Genomic DNA, 20,005 nt, shown 5'->3' on the forward strand with positions numbered 1-20,005 from the left:
ATTTAACATCACACTAATATTAAGCCTACAGAGGATTAACGGTAGGGACAAAACGTGGTATCGAAGCTTTTGTGTAACCATTTCCCTGCTTTTTCGGCAGGCTGACATTTCTGCGTGTTCAAGGTTTCGTCCTTGTTGAAGATCGAGCGTTATGACATAGAGGCCTGCATCCTGTCCTCCCGGTTACCTTTTTTTTTGTCTCTTGAGACCTCATGCGTTTGCCCTTAGGCAGGAAAAAACTTCGCGTGTTTGTTGGTTGGTTGTATAGTACGGAAGACTTTATACTAGCGTACTAGTTGGGTGTGGGGTGGCGTCTTGTTGCAAAATGAGGCCAAAACCCCAGAAGATCACTTATGCTCTGTTTGGTTGCTGGGTTTTTTTTGTTCCCAGGATTTATGTGGGTAAAGGTTTAGTGGTCACATCAGCTTTTTCTTGCTGACATCAGCAAAATCTTGTCTTGAAAAGGATGTTCTCTCTTTCTCTCTCTACCCTCTATCTCCACTCATCATAATATCTTTCTCTAATTAATGCTTGTCCCCTCTTTTGTCTCCTACCTTTACCCACATAAATCCCAGGAAAAAAAAAAAAACCCGGCATCCAAACAGAGCATTAGGGGTGTCAATCCAGCGATATGGTCTCATGAGCCATCCCAATCCGAGCCTAAATAAGCCATCTGCATTTTTTTTTCGATTTGATCCCTATTTTTAGCAATTTTTTTCATTCATCTCTCAAGCGGAGGCCCTGATAGATATCGGCGGTTCGAAAGACGGTGAAATCTCTCGTATTCGACTTCTGCAGATCCCCTTTAGGGCTGATCTGGAGGACCAGTGTCCTAGTTGGATGTTGAGTGGTGTCTTGTTGCAAACTGGGTTCAAAACCTCACAAGACTACTTATGGGTATCAATCGAGCGATAGGGTCTCATGAGCCACCCCAATCCGAACCTAAATAAGTCATCTGCATTTTTTTCGATTTGATTCCTATTTTTAGTATTTTTTTTCATTCATCTCTCAAGCGGAGGCCCTGTGAGATATCGGTGGTTCAAAGACGGTGAAATCTCTCGTATTCGACTTCTGCAAATTCCCTTCGGGGCTGATCTGCAGGGATTCGAATAAATGAGAGTTCATTCCCTCATTTCTTCTATGAAACTGAAGTGGCTTTCCGATACAGAGCTTTTATATGCTATCATTTGCAGAACCTCTAGTTCACCTCCCGTTGACCGCCTGATATTAATGTGGTACCAAACAATACTTAATGAACTGAGTAGAATGGATAGATTGATCGGCCTACTGTAAGAAAAGAAAGAAACTCTTCTTTCGCTGGTAGAATCCGATGTTGGAGTGCATCATACTCTGTCTATCATTTAGCAAGGGCTTCTATCTATTTCGGGCATAGGATGAAACGTCCAAGCCCAAGATGGGTGAGAGCGATTTAGGATTTTCACCCCCGATGATGCCCAAAATCTGACTGCACGAACTAACTTCGCAAGACCTATAATCTTGCGATCACAGAAAAAGCGTCAGCGGGTCCGGAATTGTGTCTCCGGACGGCCACTTCGACACTCAAGTCAGAGACGGGCAATCATAGACATTAGACGGGGAATGGGAAAGAGCGAGGACAAGTTACCAGACCCCTTTTATAGGGGTGGAGATCCATGATCTTGGAGATATCAATCATGCCTTTGGTTTCGCCCACGTGGAGAGTGATGGCGGGAGAATAAGATCGTGGAGACATCAATCATATCCTAGATTCAATCTACGTGGAGTTTGATAGCTGGCGAATAAACACGTGGAGAAACGATTTCCGATGATTATGGGTGAAGATCGGGGATGGTGATTTAGGCGGGATGTTTTGAATTCGAAAGTCGCGCCTTACGCATACCGGCCGTCCGAATTTCCCATTTGGGAGCGAGATCTCCGCGATTGTGTTTGGTAGCTCGGTACCGTTCAAGAGAGGAGTATCAAGGGGGTCCAATCAAGGTTCATTACCAAGTGTTGCTGCGGGGACTGTGTCGATCCAGTTGAGTAATGGAGAAGGGGTTTGAGGTTCGGTGCCGAATATACTGATTTTACCCCCAACATATTGCCCTCCTACTTTCTTGTCCCTTTGTAAGGGTCAAGGAAGTAGTTAAATTTTCAAGTGGTGGGCCGGTGCCGATCTTCTGGAGGTGATGGAGTCGAAGCGTCTTTCTAGGGAATCGGCGGGTGGCTTCAATGTCGCGTCATTTAATAGGTGCGTTATCTATCCTTAAGGTTTTTTTGGGAAATGGCGAAAACATTCAATTCCTGCCTATTTTCCACATGTTTTTTCGGAAAACGGGTCGAGCCATTATTTCCCGCTTTATGGGAGGTTTCAAAAATCGGCGAGACATTGAATCCCGCTCGATTTTTTCGCCTGATGGCACTTATAAAAGGGCAGTGAGGGAGAGAGATATCCGTCATCTTTTTCCTTTTCTTTATCCCCTTTTGTCATTTTTCTATTAAAAAATGTTTCAAGAGGCCGCCGGTGATGATCAACTAGGGGTGATAGTCTCGGTAGTGGAAGTGGAGTCGCTTTCGGACGGAGATGGAGAAAACCCTCCCGTCGCTGGGGAACCGGTGGCCCGCAGAACTAGGAGGTCACAAAGGTTGAAGAGGTCGCCGACGGTGGAGCCTAGTCCACTGGAAACGGTAACTCCGGTGGCGGTGGCTTCCTCATCGGCTGGAGCTGAGGGGGTGAGTCGCGGCCCCCAAAGCAAGAAGAAGCGGAAGGTGGAGACCCCAAAACACTCGGGTTCCCCCGCTCCTAGGGATTTCCTTGCCCTTGGCGACGTTCCCCACTTCGTCGCCAATTATAAGCGGTCCCTGAAGCATACCATGGAGAGGGGATACGGGGTGGCGGATCAACTTTTCCAGCAAGGCTTGGAGGTTCTCCGGCTGAGGGCCAAAGTCGAAAAGTTGGAGATGGAGAACGAGGCCATGAGGGTGATGCTGCAAGGAGCGACCGAAGGTGGCACGAAGGCCGGCTCCACGTCGCCCGGTCTCGAGCCTCATCTGGAGCCAAATTCCCCGGAGGAGGATTCTGAAGAAGATCCGGAAGAAGACCTGGGCGAATGATGAGACCTTCGGCTACAACCTTGGCACGGTCGATTTTGAAGCCTCCTTTAGGGACAAAGAAGATCGTGCCAAGTGGGTGCCGTGGCGATGCTGAGGTCCAACGTCCGGTAGCGCTTGGCGGTTTACCAGACGTATGATACTGAAGCTCCGGGCATCGACTCTTCTCGATTCCTTCCTGTCTTTTTCCGCTAGTCGTAGTTTAGTACGGTTCCGAATGTACTTTCTTTTTCTTGTATCTGGCCTAGAAGCCCACCTTTTGTAAAGGTTCCCTCACTTGTGAATGAAAGGATTTTTGTTATTTTCTATGTCTTCCTGCATTGTTTGTGTTCAATGTCGCAAGTAGCTGGTAGATAAACTGTGACTTTAGTATTAATGACAGTTGGAATCGAACATCGCGGCTTACGCATTATCATGCGAAGGAACGTCGTTTTAGTTGGAGTTATGCTCATGACATAAACGAGATCATTCGGCCCCGCGCATATTCTAACTTCGTCGCAGACGTAACGTAGCCTACAATCTGCCGCAAAGTGATCACATTTTCCACAGTTGTGGCACTTGCCCTTCTTTTCTGGAAGATAGGCTTTTTGGCCGCCAACTTGGGATTGTCACTTTTAGGTGACTTGGATTTTCAAGAAAATTTCTTGGGATTTGTTACCGCGGTAGAAGCAGACTGTTGCTGTCTAACCATCTCCAAGTTATTCCTAGCTCGATTCTCATCTTCGATTCGAATGAATCGTTTGAGATCATCCAGTCCCACTTGCACCTTTTTCCTATACATTTCATTTTTAAAAGAATGCCATTGAGATTCATCAACTTCTGCATTCGTGTCAGCAAAGGTACTCAAAACGGTGTAAAAATAATTCATATATTTTAGACCGAATTGAGTCTTTCACTTCCATGAATTAAACTCAGATCCACCAAAGGATTGAAGTTTGACCATCTCAAAGGGGATAGTAGTCTTTTTCATTTTAGACTAACTACAAAAGTAAATATGAAAAAACTGCACCTAATTTGTTTATCGTGAAAGCCGAAGCCAAATGGGTGAACCAAATCGCGTACCAAATCTAAATCCAACAGCCAAGGTGAAACTCATTCAGCAACAGATAACCACCAAGATAATAACCCAAACCCAACTGACAACTATTGGGATTTACAGGGGGGTGAACCAGAGAATAAAGAAACAGCCAAGGCCAAACCCGAGGCATTTAGGCTCATGCAAGAACTGGTGGCGAACCACACAGATTCAAAAGAACCTAAACTGTCAACAAAACTGGTTGTAGAGAACTGGTCTAAAACCAGTTTCACAAACCGAACCAGTTGTAAAGTCTGAGAAAACTAGTTCCAAAAAATCGGCCACAAATGCTGCGAAGGTAACCAGTTAGAAGATGGCGGCTTGCATCAGTTGACAGCAATTTCTGAAAAAACAGATTTCTCGTCCTACTGTCTTAAACCAATTATGTCTGAGAAGATCCGAAGGAACCAACTTACAAGACCACTTGGAATTGGCGATAATTACTCTTGCGAGATGAGTGAATCAATCAACGGTTACAGGTTTCTCGCATAAATCAGTTTCCAAATCGCGAAAACAGTTACACAAACTGATTTCTCGCTCTTGTACTCCAAATATCGCATAAAACCCTCCTATGCACAGAATATCCCAAAAGGTGATATCGCACACAACTGATATAGCGCATAGATATCCTGTCCAAGCAGGTGACAAATATCTCAGGTTCGAACCAAATAGCTCCAATAGACCAATCCACCAAGGGGATTCGACTCCAACAATTGGATTCCGAAATTTCGCCCTCCAACACTAAAAAAAAATTTCGACCACAAAGAACTTCCACAATTTCAGCCCTTTGGAGCAGAGAGGTTACGGGCAACAAGATAGAGCCCAAGATGAGTCAAAAAACCCCCCAAATCTCAGCCCTTGTTTCCACAACCGGTGGAACCGGCGTGCCAAAACACCAATCTCTTGTAGAGAAAGAGGGATAATTGCGCTCCACAAGAGTCTAGCCACAGCAAGTTCACAACTACAAAAAACCGTGAGAACACAAAATTAGTGCTCTGTTTTTGGATTTGGATTCGTCGGAATTTCACAATTTGGCTCGACAAGACAATCCCCAATCGTCTAATTGAATGCTGTTTTTTTTTTTTTTTAGGGTTGCAAATAAGTTGGAGCCGCCCGCTGGCCAAGGAATCTGAAGCTCTCGCCGATTAAGAATCCGAGAGAAACCCCCAACGATCCAACAGATTTCTTTCAAGATGTCTATTCCAAGATGAAAGAAACCCTCGTGTTAGGCCTAAAATCGGTAACAGATATGACAGTGACGTAAGAGCCGAGCTGGAGGAGCCGAGAAACCGAGGTGGGGTGAGGGAGCTGAGTGGCTGAGCCCTACGCAAAGAGCAAATGAGGTCAAAATGACCAACCCGGAGTGTTACTCCAGACAAGCCCTTCGACACTCAAGTCAGTATAAGCAGGAGTGCAGAGTTAGTTTAAGAGTGGTGGGTGAGAAGTTATTACCCTGTTTATGAGCTTTGGGAACCCTTTTATAGAGGGAAAACGGGGGTAGTTGAGGAGTTATTACTCCAAGACAGGTGTCGGTCAGCGATAGGTTCGAGCTCACCTACTCCGCTGTAATTACCAAACTACCCCCGCTGACGCGGGGTCTGTGGTGGGCCATACTTGGGCCACGTGTCGACAGCTGATAGGCTGTTGTTTTCATACCCCATCAGTTGCCCCCAGTTCTCCAAGTCATAACGATGACTTGGGGAAGTGTGGTGAGTTATATCTCTGATCGGGGGGAGTTCGTCCGGGCTGTGAGTTAGTTCGGAAATTTGTCAATCCGGCCTGTGAATCAGTCCGGAAATTTGTCAGTCCGGCCTGGGAATCAGTCCGAAAATTTGTCAACCCGGCCTGGGAGTCAGTCCGGAAATTTGTCAATCCGGCCTGGGAGTCAGTCTGGAGGTTTGCCAATCCGGCCTGTGAATCAGTCCGGAAGCTTGTCAGTCTGGCCTGGGAATCAGTCTGGAGATTTGCCAGTCCGGCCTGTGAATCAGTCCGGAAATTTGCCTGTCCGGCCTGTGAATCAGTCCGGAAGTTTGCCTGTCCGGCCTGTGAATCAGTCCGGAAGTTTGTTAATCCGGCCTGGGAATCAGTCTGGAGATTTGCCAGTCCGGCCTGTGAATTAGTCCGAAAGTTGTTAGTCCGGCCTGGGAATCAGTCTGGAGATTTGCCAGTCCGGCCTGTGAATCAGTCCGGAATTTTGCCTGTCTGGCCTGTGAATCAGTCCAGAAGTTTGCCTGTCCGGGTTGTGAATCAGTCCGGAGGTTTGCTTGTCCCGCCTGGGAATCAGTCTGAAGATTTGCCAGTCCGGCCTGTGAATCAGTCCGGAAATTTGCCTGTCTGGCCTGGGAATTAGTCCGGAAATTTGTCAGTCCGGCCTGTGAGTTAGTTCGGAAATTTGTCAGTCCGGATTGGGCCGGACTGTTTTTTATCGTGTAGTAAGACGCGTCATATCCAGTCCGGCTTGGGCCGGACTGTTTTTTGTCGTCTAGCGAGACGCGTCATATCCAAGCCGGGCCGGACTGTTTCTTATCGTCTAGTGAGACGCGTCATATCCAGTCCCGCTTGGGCCAGACTGTTTTTTGTCGTGTAGCAAGACGTGTCATATCCAGTCCGGCTTGGGCCGGACTTTTTTTATCGTTTAGCCAGACGCGTCATATCCAGTCCGACTTGGGCCGGACTGTTTCTTGTCGTCTAGCGAGACGCGTCATATCCAGTACGGCTTGGGCCGGACTGTTTCTTGTCGTCTAGCGAGACGCGTCATATCCAATCCGGCTTGGGCCGAACTGTTTCTTGTCGTCTAGCGAGACGCGTCATATCCAGTCCGGCTTGGGCCGGATTGCTTTTTGTCGTCTAGCGAGACGCGTTATATCCAGTCCGGCTTGGGCCGGACTGCTTCTTGTGCCGGACTCAATCGCTTTTGAGAGCTATCCTCCACACGTGCACTTGCACACGAGCACTTCCCCGGATGCCCTTAGTCTTTGGAGATACGCGCGTATTTTCACTTACGCCCTTGCCTCGAAGTTTGTGCCCGTCATTAATGAAAGACACATTTCGCCGTACAGGCTCCCCTCGATGCGCGTGCCCTACATTAAATGCAGGTTCCCATCGCCAAGGCTTATAAAAGGAGGGTTTTCACCTTCCATTTCTTACTTTTCAATTTTTACTCTCCTTCTGTTTTTTGTTCTGCCAGTTCGGGTTGCATAGTTCGTGGTTGTGAACGCCTGAGGATTTGCGAGCTTTCAATTCGGAGCCGGGAGATTTCAGTTCTATCCGGTAATCTTCTTGAGTGTGCTTTTCATTCGTTTCTTTTCCTGTTTTCATGTCAAGTAGTAGTTCTAGTCCTGAGTCCGGTTGGGGGAGTCGTCTTCTAGTAGCTCACGGTCTAGGTTGTCGATTAGGACCCAGGATAGGCCGGTCTGGACACCCCCCCCAAATGGCAAGTCCTGATATCAGTGTGGATATCGTAGGTAGTGACGATGAGGTGGTTGGGGACGAAGTGATTTTGGATTTGAATACCACTCCGCTCCCAACGGATAGTTATCTCCAAGTAGAGGGGAGCGTTGGTAGTGACGCTGGCGAGGCGTCCTCAATGTTTCTCCCGGGCCGGGCCGTTGAGGTCGTGGCGAGGGCCCGGATGGACGCCGATCCTAAATACAACGTGCAGGCCCTTCACGAGGAGAATTACCTTGATGAGTCCGTGATGGCGGACATTAGGGATAGGTACTGTGTTCCCTCCAGGTTTGGGCTAAGGGAGGCGACGGAGGGAGATAGGGCCTGTAATGAAAGCCCTGATGTTTGCATATACGAGAGTCACTGAGGGCTGGACTCAGGTTCCCCCTGCACCCATTTTTTGCGGCGGTGCTTCGACACTACGGGCTCGCCCCGGCTCAGGTAGCGCCAAACTCATGGAGGATGCTGACGGGGTTCGTATACCTCGTCCAGGGCCGGCTTCAGAGGAACTTGTCTGTGCCGTTGTTCCGCGCGTGTGCGCAATTGAAGAGGCACAAGGGCGGGGGTTGGATTTACATTAGCCAGTGCCCGAACGTGAAAATGATCACTGGCATTCTCTCCTCGATACACTTATGGAGAAACAGGTTCTTCTACGTCGCGGACAGGGAGTCCAACGAGCCCTGGCCTGTTCCTTTGAAATGGGGCACCCCGGATACCGTCGCTATGAGTCGCAAGCCGTTTCTTGAGGGTGAGGATGTGAGGACGTTTGCCTTACTCCGGGAGTTGCTGGACCGTGAGGGACCCATTCATTGTTCGGATTTCCACGGGGAAGAGGTTCTGGTTGGGCTTGGCCTTAGTACTGCGACCCCTGCACGTACGTGGCTAGTTTTGTTTAAAACTTATTTTTCCTCTTTTCCTTGCTTCTGACTGGTTTTGTTTGTCTATGTCGACTTTCAGAGATGCTGCAACAGTCTTTGATAGACAAAATGAGGAAGGGGGCATTCGGGAAGGTCCAGCAGGGCCAGAAAAGAAAGGCTGTGGAGATAGCGAGTCCGGCTCAAACCTAGGACGCGCCGCCGCCTCCCAAAGCTAAAAGTACAGTGAAGTTGGTGGGCGCCTATGGCCGGGGTGCAGGGTCCTCGAAGCCGGGGGGATAGCCTGCTGGATCGAAAACCTAGAAAGGCGGTTCAGGCAAAAGTTAAGGCTAGCACGGTCCGCCAAGTTAAAAACCCCGAAGAGGTGACTTGGTCACGGTAAGAGAATCATTATAAGAAGGCTACAGCCGGTATCAAGACTGAAGATCAACTAAAGTTCAAGCAAATTCAAGTGACATCCTCAAAACTGGGGGCATTGAAGCTAAGCAATCTTAGGAGTCGTAAGCAAATCCTTGAGGCATTACTGTTTTAAAGAAAAAGTCCAGTGTTTATTAATTGCAAAATTACTCTTCGAAAAATAGACTTACCAAACAAAACGTTAACTAGGTCAGAAGCATTACTGTGTCTGTCAGTGTAGTTAGTAAATCTTTGTCATTCTATGTTCACTCCTTCAAAGCTGCTCAATCCTTTGAGTAGTGCCTTTTATCTAAGTTTTCTCTTTAAAAAGAGTCAATCGTCGTTCTTATGTCCAAATGATGCAACGGTCTTGGTGAAGGAGGCCCGGCCTCGGCAGCTCCCTACGATCGTATGAAAGAGCTCGGTAATCTAGTCAAGCAGCTTCATTTCAAAGAAGATCAGCTCAGAAAAATTCAGAAGTAGAAACATCAGAAAGCCCAGCTTCCGTAAAAGGTCGTACCCCAGGAAGGCACCTTAAGCTTGGAAGAGCCTCAGATGCAATGGTGGTTGAGCCAATTTCTAAAAGAGATGAACCATTAAAATTCAGAATCTTCTTCCAGTTAGTTAAATACTATCCTGGTCAAGAAATGTTTATCTAAACACCTGTCAAGAGGCAAATCCCACTTTTCCATGATTATATCCAAGAGAGCCGTTCTTCTAGATTACCAATTTCAAGTATCTTGTTCAAGGTTTCAGTTATCAAAATCCCCAGAAGACAAGACCAGCAGTCTCTTTGAGAAAGATCTTGTTGAAGTTTCATAAAAGTGTCCCTAATCCATTCTTGTTAGTAATGGTTCTTCGTTCCTAAGGTTTGCCGTTTCATCATTCGTCAAAATCGTAGTTTCCAACATCTTTGTCGGGCACGATCCATAATATCCCCGATTTCATTAAGTTCAAAAAAATCAAAAATTCATCAAATCCAATCTTACGTCAAATTCAAGTTCATGAAAAATCTCTAAATTCTTTGTTGTTGAATTCATCAATCAAAGCTATCTTGTTTCTTTGAGCCCGTTTGTGAACGGTGCCTCTTTTCTCGAGTCCATTTGTGAATGGTCTCGTCTTCTCCTTGAACCCGTTTGTGAACGGTGTCTCATTTTCTGAGTCCATTCGTGAATGGTCTCATGTTCTCCTTGAGCCCGTTTGTGGACGGTGCCTCATTTCCCAAAAACAAAAAATTCATCAAATCCAATCCCCGATTCAAAAAATCCAATCCTACGTCAAATTCAAGTTCATGAAAAATCTCTAAATTCTTCGAGCCCATTTGTGAACGGTGCCTCTTTTCTCGAGGCCATTTGTGAATGGTCTCGTCTTCTCCTTGAACCCGTTTGTGAACGGTGTCTCATTTTCTGAGTCCATTTGTGAATGGTCTCATGTTCTCTTTGAACCCGTTTGTGAACGGTGTCTCATTTTCTGAGTCCATTCGTGAATGGTCTCATGTCCTCCTTGAGCCCGTTTGTGAACGGTGCCTCAGTTCTCAAAAATAAAAAATTCATCAAATCCAATCCCCGATTCAAAAAAGTCCAATCCAACGTCAAATTCAAGTTCATGAAAAATCTCTAAATTCTTCGTTGTTGAATTCATCAATCAAAGCTATCTTGTTTCTTTGAGCCCGTTTGTGAACGGTGCCTCATTTCTCGAGTCCATTTGTGAATGGTCTCGTCTTCTCCTTGAACTCGTTTGTGAACGGTGTCTCATTTTCTGAGTCCATTTGTGAATGGTCTCGTGTCCTCCTTGAGCCCGTTTGTGAACGGTGCCTCATGTCTCGAGTCCATTTGTAAATGGTCTCGTCTTCTCTTTGAGCCTGTTTGTGAACGGTGCCTCATTTCTCGAGTCCATTTGTGAATGGTCTCGTCCTCCTTGAGCTCGTTTGTGAACGGTGCCTCATTTCTCGAGTCCATTTGTGAATGGTCTCGTCTTCTCCTTGAGCCCGTTTGTGAACGGTGCCTCTTTTCTTGAGTCCATTTGAAAATGGTCTTCTCTCTTTGAGCATCATATAAATGTGATGACTCATTTCCTTGGAATACGTATAAATACGGTATTTCATTCTCTTCGAGTCCATACAACTATGGTCTCTTATCCTCTTTGAGCATCATGTGAATATGGTGTCTCATTTTCTTGGAATCCGTATAAATATGGTATTTCATCCTCTTCAGAATCCATTCGAAAATGATATCTCATTCTCTCGTTGCCCGTTTGTGAGCGGCACCGCAGTGGGATATTTTAATTACATTCCAATTCTAGGGTTTCATCTAGGGTCTTGCATTATATTAGGTTGCATTGTGTTTAGGGAGTCCTTTGTCGATTAAAGCTACGCAAAATGGCACTGTCACTTTGGCTTTGGTATTCGATGACTGCGTCATCTCTACCAAACAGGGGCATCTGTAGACACCCCCATTTTGCTCCGCTTTAATCAACAAAGAAGTCAGTGTGTCGTTGTCGGGTTTTAGTGTTTTCCATTCCCGTGTCTGCCTCTCATGCTTTCTTGATCTTTTCAATCATTTCCGCCAATGTTCGCATTTTTCCGCTAAGTGTTGAGAGGGGTTATTCACAAGAATCCGAGCAAGGGAGAGTTTGGACCTGTCGATGGGCCCGCATTGAACATTTGTTTAGATTTGGATCAAACAGGGGGGTCCACATATTGTTTTGATGAAGAGCATAAACGAAACCAATATCCATGGAGGGCATAGTGTATTTCGTCTGGCATGGGCCCATTATTATGAAAAATAAAAATCTTAAGGTGGCAGCCCATCAATTGGACAAGTTGGATCATCCTACGGAGATAATTTCAAGGGTACAACTAATTTACATTGCGGCCCACCATTTGGACCGGTTGAGATCATCTTACGAAGAAGGTTTGAGGAATACAAATTGCTTTTATTATAGATCAATAAATTGGACGATTCGGATCATCCAATGCAGAGTATTTAAGGGGGTGTGACTAATTTACATTGAAGGCCACTAAAAGGTGCAGTTCAGATTATCCTATGGAGTGGGCCCCACCATTTTTAAAATAATAATAATAGCGAGGCAAGATGTAGAATTCAGCCATACAACATGGGACCCACTTGGAATTTAAGAATTACATAAGAGATTTTAGCTTTCTATACTTAGTCGAATGAGGGATTTTTGAGGTTGCTGTTTAAAATTCACGTAAAATGGACATTTTGGGACAACCTTGAATAAGGTTGGCAACTCTTTCTCATTCTCATATTATAAAAAAGAAAGTTGTTATACAGAAAGAAGACTTTTAAGTAGCAACATTCTACTTTTAAACCGTTGGTCAGGCAAAAAAGAGAGAGAGGCAGAGAAGAAAAAAAAGAGAGGGAGAAAGCCATTACAAGGATTGAAAGGCCAGATGGTTTTTTTTTTAAAAAGAAAAAAAGGAAGAAAGACCCAGAACAGAGCTCTCGTTCCCACTTCCTCATCTTGGAGATCAAGCTCACTCTCATATTTTATCTCCTCAAAACAGCAGCGAGGGTCTTTCTCAAATACTCTCTCCCTCCCTCAAAACAGCAACTCTTGGAGATCAAGCTCTCATCTCTCTCTGTATCCCTCACTATCCATCTCTCAATCACTCCAAACAGCTCTCGTATCCCTCTCATCTCCCTCACCCATCTGCCATCTTCCCTCAACAGCATTTCTATTTTTTTTAAAAAAAATTAAAAAGAAAAAAACGTGAAAAAAAACAGAGCATTGCATGCTCTGTTTTTTTCCACGTTCTCTCTCTCTCTCTCTCTATACACTCCTCATCTCTCTCTCTATACTCCTCACCTCTCACTCACATAGTTCTCATCTCTCCCACTCTCCCAGGCTCTTCTATCTCCATCTCTGTCTCTCTCTGTCTCTCTTACTCTCCATTCTCTATTTCCATCTATCCATCTCTCTGTCACTCCAAACAGCTCTCTTATCCCTCTCATCTCCCTCTCTCTACACCCACTCTCAACAGCTCTTTCCATCTCTCCCTCCCCCTCTCAACATCTTTATCTCCCACCTCAACAGCCCTCTCGATCTCACTCTAAGCTCTCATCTCTCAAACTCTTCATCTCTCAAGTTCTTCTCTCTATCTCTCATTCTCACCTACTCTCAGTCACTCTCTCTCACTCTCCCTTAGGCTCTAACTCTCGTTCTCTATTACTCCTAATCACTCCCTCTCCCAGCCGTGAGAGAAATTTAAAAAAAAGAAGAAAGAAAAAGGGAAAAAGAACGGAGCGGATCGCACGTCGGCGGGATTTTTCGGACTCTGTGGCTTTTGGATTCGGCGAGGAACTCTATCACAGGTCGGTACCCTATTCTCGGATTTTTCCCGAATCATCTGGTATTTTTTATGTATTTTGCATGGTTTTTAGCATTTAAATGATTTTAACTCAATATTAAATGTGTGTGCTTAAAATCATGATCTGCATGAGTGTTTCAATTCCGTTTCGTCCAAAAACTTAATACAATGATCTATCTAAATAGAGTAAAATAACTATCGGATCGGATCGGACATTGGATCAAAGGTTTTTTAGAATTTGAGTGAAGAGTAGAATTTTATTTAAAATAATGGCTGAGAAATTACGAAATTCGAAAAAATAGACATCTCAGGATGATCTATTTTTTGGAATTTTAAGTTTTTCTTGTGTTCATCACACCAGAATAAGGTTGGAGGACGTTTTCTGGAGTCGCAATTTTCTCGAAAATCGTGTTTTAAAAATAGAAAACTCTTTAAAAATATCTTTTCGACGAAGAAAAATAAAAGATATACTAAACAGATTCCAAAAATAATGAAATTTCTTGGAAACATAATATGATACTGATACATTCTACCATGAATTTTTGAGAATTTTTGGATTTTTTTTGGTATATTATTTTATGCTTTCTTTGAAAATTATCAGATTTTGGGAGACTTTTTACTGACATCAGATCACAGATAAAATTCTCAAAATTTTTACAGTAGTCTTATATTTTGTATTTCTTCCTTCTGTAAAATTTTCAATTGATTTGGATCTTTTTTGATATGGGATGTAGTGTTAATTCATAATCTTGTCTGAAAATTGAAAAATCCGAAACTGATAGTAAATAGTTTCTAAAATTCATGAAAATCTTACAGCATGCTATTTCTACTTATATCTTACTACTGTAAAAATTTCATTCAATTTAGATTTCTATTTCTAGTAGTTTCTGTGTTATTGTTGCAATTTGGTCTTATTATTGTTAAATCAAAATTAAATATGAGCTTAATGTAGAAGTCTGCAAAACTCTTTCAATAAGCTACATTCTATCACATCTTATTTCTGCAGAAATTTCAGATCATTTCGAATTCGTTTGCAACAATTTCACTTGTAAAATCACTTATATGGTTTAAAACTGATAAAATTCATTGAAAATCCGAAATTAATTAAAAATCATCACAAAGTTTCTAAAGAACCTTAAAATTCTGTCACACGTTCACTCATCAATCCATCGAAACAGAAATCTTAGGATCTTTAGATTTCCCTGGAAAAATGGCCAGTGCATCCATAATCGTATCCCTATTGCACTCGATCCTTGACAATTTGAATACTTAAGTTATAGCATGTTGTTGGCTCCGAGGTTACTGTCCACGGAAATCCTGAGATATGCCAGGCAATAAGGTGCTATAACCTAAGTATTAAATTGCACAAGGAAAGAGCGCACGATTCCCTTCCTTGGATGCTAGTCGATGCCGAAATTAGTGAAACCTAGAACCTTTGGTATTCCTTAAATGTCCAGAAATCGAAAATCCATGAAATTTGAACTTTATTAATTCTACGAACTTGAATCGATTTGTATCGCGTCTCTCGGAACCGTTGGATCACGGTTTCCGTCGTAAGAACCCTTAGAGCCCAATTTAGGAACACTGGTGTCGTGTCTTGTCCTAGGTTTTAGGGAGTCTTAGGTTTTAGGGAGTCCTAGAGTTAGGAGTCCAGCCTCATCACGGACGCTTGCTATGGATAGCACCCGTGCCATAGGTCTAGTTACACTAGTCGCCCAATCTTTTCCTAGGACAAGCCTAGTAAACTAGGATGTAGGCTAACCTGCATTAGTCTAAGGAACAACTTGCATTTACATAAGAATCATATAGCATCTTAGATGAAATCCTAGGATAATAAAATCCTTAACTTGAATTAAAATAACTTCTTTTTAAAACTGTTGAAACAGTCAAATCCGTCTAGGTCGGTGTCTTAGTTGAGTTAGGCATATGTAGCTTAGTTTAGGTGCACCGAACTACGTCGACTCTGATCCCAGTGAGGCTTGGGTACGTAGGCAGCTTGGATGTCTGATGGCATACCAACCGCGAGTCGGCACTACAACAAATTGTGGTGTTCTGTATATTAATTTTTTTGTAAATGCTTAATCAAATCACTTAGGATTTTCCATGAAATTAGAATTTTAGGAGAACTGTCACTTAGATTGAATCCAGACAAATAAAGTAATCAAGATACACATTTAGGATTCACATTGAAATTAGATCATAGGATGCATGTCACTTAGTTCGCATATTAACAGAGAGTTGAATGAGCCATTTAAAATAAATTTAAAAGAGTTAGCTTTTGGAATCGAAGACCGATTATCGGGCAGGAATGATGCATGTGGTGGATAACTCCCCATACCTTCCATTCTCGTAACCAGGTAATATTTCCGCTCCCCTTTCAGACCAATCCACTCCAACTTCCATTCTCGTAACCAGGTAATGAGTCTAGATTTCTGGTTAATTATGGGTCCTGGATCCCACATCTAGGTGGCGACTCTGTCAGTCTCTTTTGTGTGGAATTCGGATTGCCTCAGTGATCCCAAGTTCACATAAAAGATGAATTAAAATCAATACTAAAAGGCACATGCCAATCGTGTGGGTACGAGAGACCAAGAGAGAGTGTGGCGGCTCGCGCCCCACCCCTCTCGCGAGATCGGGTCCCACACTGTGTTAACACTGGCTGGTCTGCAGATTTTATTGTACTACAACGACCTCCGAGAGAAGAGCCAGAAGTTTTCTGAGGCTATAACAAAGTCCGAGGAGGAGAACAGGAAGTTGATGCAGAAGTCAAAAGAGCTGTAGAAGTCCCTCGAAAAGGCGGCCGAGGAAAACAAGCGGCTCAAGGAGGATTTTGCCGCTCAGTTGGCCTCACAGAAGGAGAAGGCAGCAGAAGCTCTTAACACTCAAAGAGAGAGAGCCCGAGAGAGGCAGATAACAGCCGTTCAGGAAAAGGGGACGAACTCCTTACTTTGTCCAGCGAGGCCTACAAGATCGGGTTCTTTGACTGCCTTGGGCAGGTTAAGGAATCCAATCCGGCCGTGGTTTTGACCGGAATGGTTCTCCCTGACCCATCGACGATTGGCGGTGACGAGCTGGCCACAACGGCCGCACCCGTGGCCCCTGAGACGGATCCAGCACGGGATGGTAGCCAGAGGGTGCCTTGAGCTCCCTTTCTTCCTTCTCTTTCGGCGATTTCTTTTTGTAATGGCCCCTTGGAGGCCCAACTTTTGTAACAGTCTTTTGAGGCACTGTTCTTGTAAGGTCCTTCGAGGCCCTACTTCATGAATGGAAAGTAAAACTTTTATTGTCCACCCCTTCTCCACTTGTCTACTTAAGGTTAATACTGTTTGGTTCTACGCTGGGTAGATAACACCCTAAACATGCGTTTCGAGCTTAGGTTGAAACTAGTCGTTGCGGGGGCAAATCGGGGTGTTCCAACCATCAGACCAGGAGTGCGCTCCCGATTTTTGCGGAGACGAGCCGTGGCGAACCAAGCGTCGAGTACCCTAGTTTTAGTGAACTGGTTTTCCAATTTGATGAGCTTTGGTTTTTGCATCCGGACTGGTCCCGGACCAGGAGTGCGCTCCCGGTCTTTGCGGAGACGAGCCGTGGCGAACCAAGCGTCGAGTACCCTAGTTTTAGTGAACTGGGTTTCCAATTTGATGAGCTTTGGTTTTCGCATCCGGACTGGTCCCGGACTAGGAGTACGCTCCCGGTCTTTGCGGAGACGAGCCGTGGCGAACCAAGCGTCGAGTACCCTAGTTTTAGTGAACTGGGTTTCCAATTTGATGAGCTTTGGTGTTTGCATCCGGACTGGTCCCGGACCAGGAGTGCGCCCCCGGTCTTTGCGGAGACGAGCCGTGGCGAACCAAGCATTGAGTACCCTAGTTTTAGTGAACTGGGTTTCCAATTTGATGAGCTTTGGTTTTTGCATCCGGACTGGTCTAGGACCAGGAGTGCGCTCCCGGTCTTTGCGGAGACGAGCCGTGGCGAACCAAGCGTCGAGTACCCTAGTTTTGGTGAACTGGGTTTCCAATTTGATGAGCTTTGGTTTTTTGCATCCGGACTGGTCCCGGACCAGGAGTGCGCTCCCGGTCTTTGCGCAGACGAGCCGTGGCGAACCAAGCGTCGAGTACCCTAGTTTTAGTGAACTGGGTTTCCAATTTGATGAGCTTTGGTTTTTGCATCCGGACTGGTCCCGGACCAGGAGTGCACTCCTGGTTTTTGCGGAGACGAGCCATGGCGAACCAAGCGTTGAGTACCCTAGTTTTAGTGAACTGAGTTTCCAATAGTATGCGGAGATCTGCAAAAGAGTTTCTATATCATTTATTTTCAACAATATTTACATTTACAAAGTCACCTTTTATGCCGGGCGATTTGCTATTGATAGTATTTTCGGAGATTCTTGGAGTTCCATGCATGGGGAATGGGTGCTCTTCCAACGTTTCCAGCCTGTAACTGCCCAGGCGAATCACCTCTTTCACTCGATACGGTCCCTCCCAGGTCGGAGAGAGTTTTCTGACCTTTTTTGGCTGGGAGATAGTAGCTTTCCTTAGGACTAGATCCCCGGCTCGAAATTCGCTGGGGCGCACCTTGGAGTCATGATAGTTGGACACTTTCTGCTTGTAGGCGGCGACCCTAATTCGAGACTCTTCCCGGACTTCTTCTAGCAGGTCGAGGTTCGCCCGGAGCCCATCACCATTGAGCTGCTCGCTGAAGTTGGTGACTCTGGGAGACGGGGTGCCTACATCGACTGGTATTACTGCCTCGGTTCCAAAGGACAGGTTGAATGGTGATTCGCTTGTTGGCGTGCGCGGGGTGCTGCGATACGCCCATAGGACATGATAAAGCTCATCTGCCCACCGGCCATCCTTATCATCGAACCTCTTCTTAATTCCCTGAAGCAGGATTCTGTTAGTCACTTCTGTCTGCCCGTTGGTCTGCGGGTGCGCTACTGAAGTAAACCTCTGTTCGATTTTCAAGTCGGAGCAAAACTTGCGGAAGTTCCGGCAATCGAACTGTTTACCGTTATCTGTTATCAAGACGCGCGGGATCCCGAATCTGCAAACCACTAACTTCCAAAAGAAGTTCTGCACGTTCTGTTCTGTGATCTGGGCTAGAGGTTCAGCCTCCACGCACTTGGTAAAATAATTGATGGCCACTACTACGAACGTGCGCCTTCCTGAGGCCGGTGGAAAGGGCCCAAGATGTCCATTCCCCAAATTGCGAAGGGGAGTGGGCTGATGATCGGGGCCATAGACACGGCAGGCTAGTGAATGGTGGGAGAGAACTTCTGGCATTTCTCGCACATCTTGACCAAGGTTAGTGCGTCTTGTCTTAATGTGGGCCAGTACAGACCTCTTGGCAACACTTTGATCGCCAGGGCCTTGGCCCCTAGATGCTCGCCACAAATACCTTCGTGTGTCTCTTGCAGGGCGTACGTGGCGTAGCTGGGCCGGAGGCACTTTAGGTACGGGAGGGTGTAGGACCTTTTGAAGAGGTTCTCACCATCCAGGGAAACCGTGCCGCTCTTTGTGTCACTTTGCGGGCTTCTTTCTTGGCTTCGAGTAGTTTCCCACTACGTAGGTAGTCGATGATCTCATCCATCCAGGAGGACTCGTACTCCACCTGCATCAGTTCAGTGGCCTTATTCTCGATACTAGATTTCTGGAGAAATTCCATACATATATTCCCGAGAGTTGTGTATCCGGACGCGGCCAGCTTGGACAGCACATCTGCTTTTGCATTTTCTGTTCTGAGGATTCTGATGACCTCAAAACTTTTGAACTTGCTGGATAACTGGCGGACCTTGGAGAGGTATTTGATCATGCGCTCGTCACGGGCCTCATAGACCCCTTGAATCTGGTTTGCAAGCAGCTGAGAGTCACAGTAGGCTTTCAGTATTTGGGCGCCGGTCTGGACGGCAAGATTCATTCCGGCAAGGAGGGCTTCATATTCAGCTTCATTGTTGGATGCGCGGAATCCGAACCTTAGGGCGTAGTCTATAGTGAAGTTGTCCGGCCCGGTTAAAACCAGACCGGCTCCGCAGCCATCCTTGTTTGAATATCCGTCTACGTATACTTCCCAGAGTGGTCCGGCGGGCGATAGATCCTGTTCCGCTGGTACGGAGATGATTTCTTCTTCAGTTGCATCTTCTGGTCGCTCCTCATTTGTGATTACCTTTTCCACAGCTGGGGTTTGGACAATTTCGGGTTCGGTGATCTGCTGAGGGATGGTGCATTCAGCCACGAAGTCTGCTAGTACTTGAGCCTTGATTGCTGGTCTTGGCATGTATTGGATGTCGAATTCGCTAAGCTCCACAGCCCATTTCACGAGTCGTCCCGAGGTGTCTGGCTTGTGGAGAACTTGCCGGAGCAGCTGGTCTGTCAGGACCTTTATTATGTGAGCTTGAAAGTATGGCCTCAACTTCCTGGCTGCCATGACCAGGGCGTAGGCCAACTTCTCAACCCGCTGGTACCTGACTTCGGCGTCGTGTAGGACTTTGCTAACATAGTAGACCGGTTTTTGTTGGCTGTGCTCTTCACGAACTAGGACAGCTGCGAGAGCCATGAGGATCACCGACAGATATAGGAGCAGCTCCTCACCCGGTTCGGGCTTTGCTAACAGTGGTGGAGAGGACAAATAGTGCTTTAGCTCTTCGAACGCGGCCTGACACTCTTCTGTCTAGGGCGCCGTCTTGAGTCCTTTAACCGCGTTAAAAAAGGGCAGGCACCTCTCGGCGGATTTTGAGATGAAGCGCCCTAGAGCGGCCACCATTCCTATCAGTCGCTGCACTTCTCTGATGGTTTT

The 20,005-nt window shown here is 45.8% G+C and overlaps 1 protein-coding gene across 1 annotated transcript; it reads right to left on the bottom strand.

Moving 5' to 3' along the window:
- Positions 1–17,517: 17,517 nt before the first annotated feature.
- LOC143891185 (uncharacterized) lies at positions 17,518–19,765 on the bottom strand. Its single transcript, XM_077395819.1, has 3 exons — positions 19,004–19,765; positions 18,717–18,862; positions 17,518–18,256 (listed from the first exon to the last, which is right to left on the bottom strand). Exons 1-3 carry the CDS (start codon positions 19,763–19,765, stop codon positions 17,518–17,520), a joined length of 1,647 nt encoding a protein of 548 aa, XP_077251934.1.
- Between the last annotated feature and the right edge of the window lie 240 nt (positions 19,766–20,005).

Source organism: Tasmannia lanceolata, unplaced genomic scaffold (genome assembly GCF_043159265.1).
Source record: "Tasmannia lanceolata isolate RefF3 unplaced genomic scaffold, GAP_Taslan_0.1 ptg000013l, whole genome shotgun sequence".
Lineage (NCBI taxonomy): Eukaryota > Viridiplantae > Streptophyta > Magnoliopsida > Canellales > Winteraceae > Tasmannia > Tasmannia lanceolata.

Coding starts and splice junctions, on each gene's coding strand:
- LOC143891185 (XM_077395819.1), bottom strand. CDS start 19,765: ATGGCTCTCGCAGCTGTCCTAGTTCGTGAAGAGCACAGCCAACAAAAA. Junction 18,863..19,003: donor TGATCAAATACCTCTCCAAG/GTCCGCCAGTTA, acceptor GAATTTCTCCAG/AAATCTAGTATCGAGAATAA. Junction 18,257..18,716: donor GTGACACAAAGAGCGGCACG/GTTTCCCTGGAT, acceptor AGTGGTTTGCAG/ATTCGGGATCCCGCGCGTCT.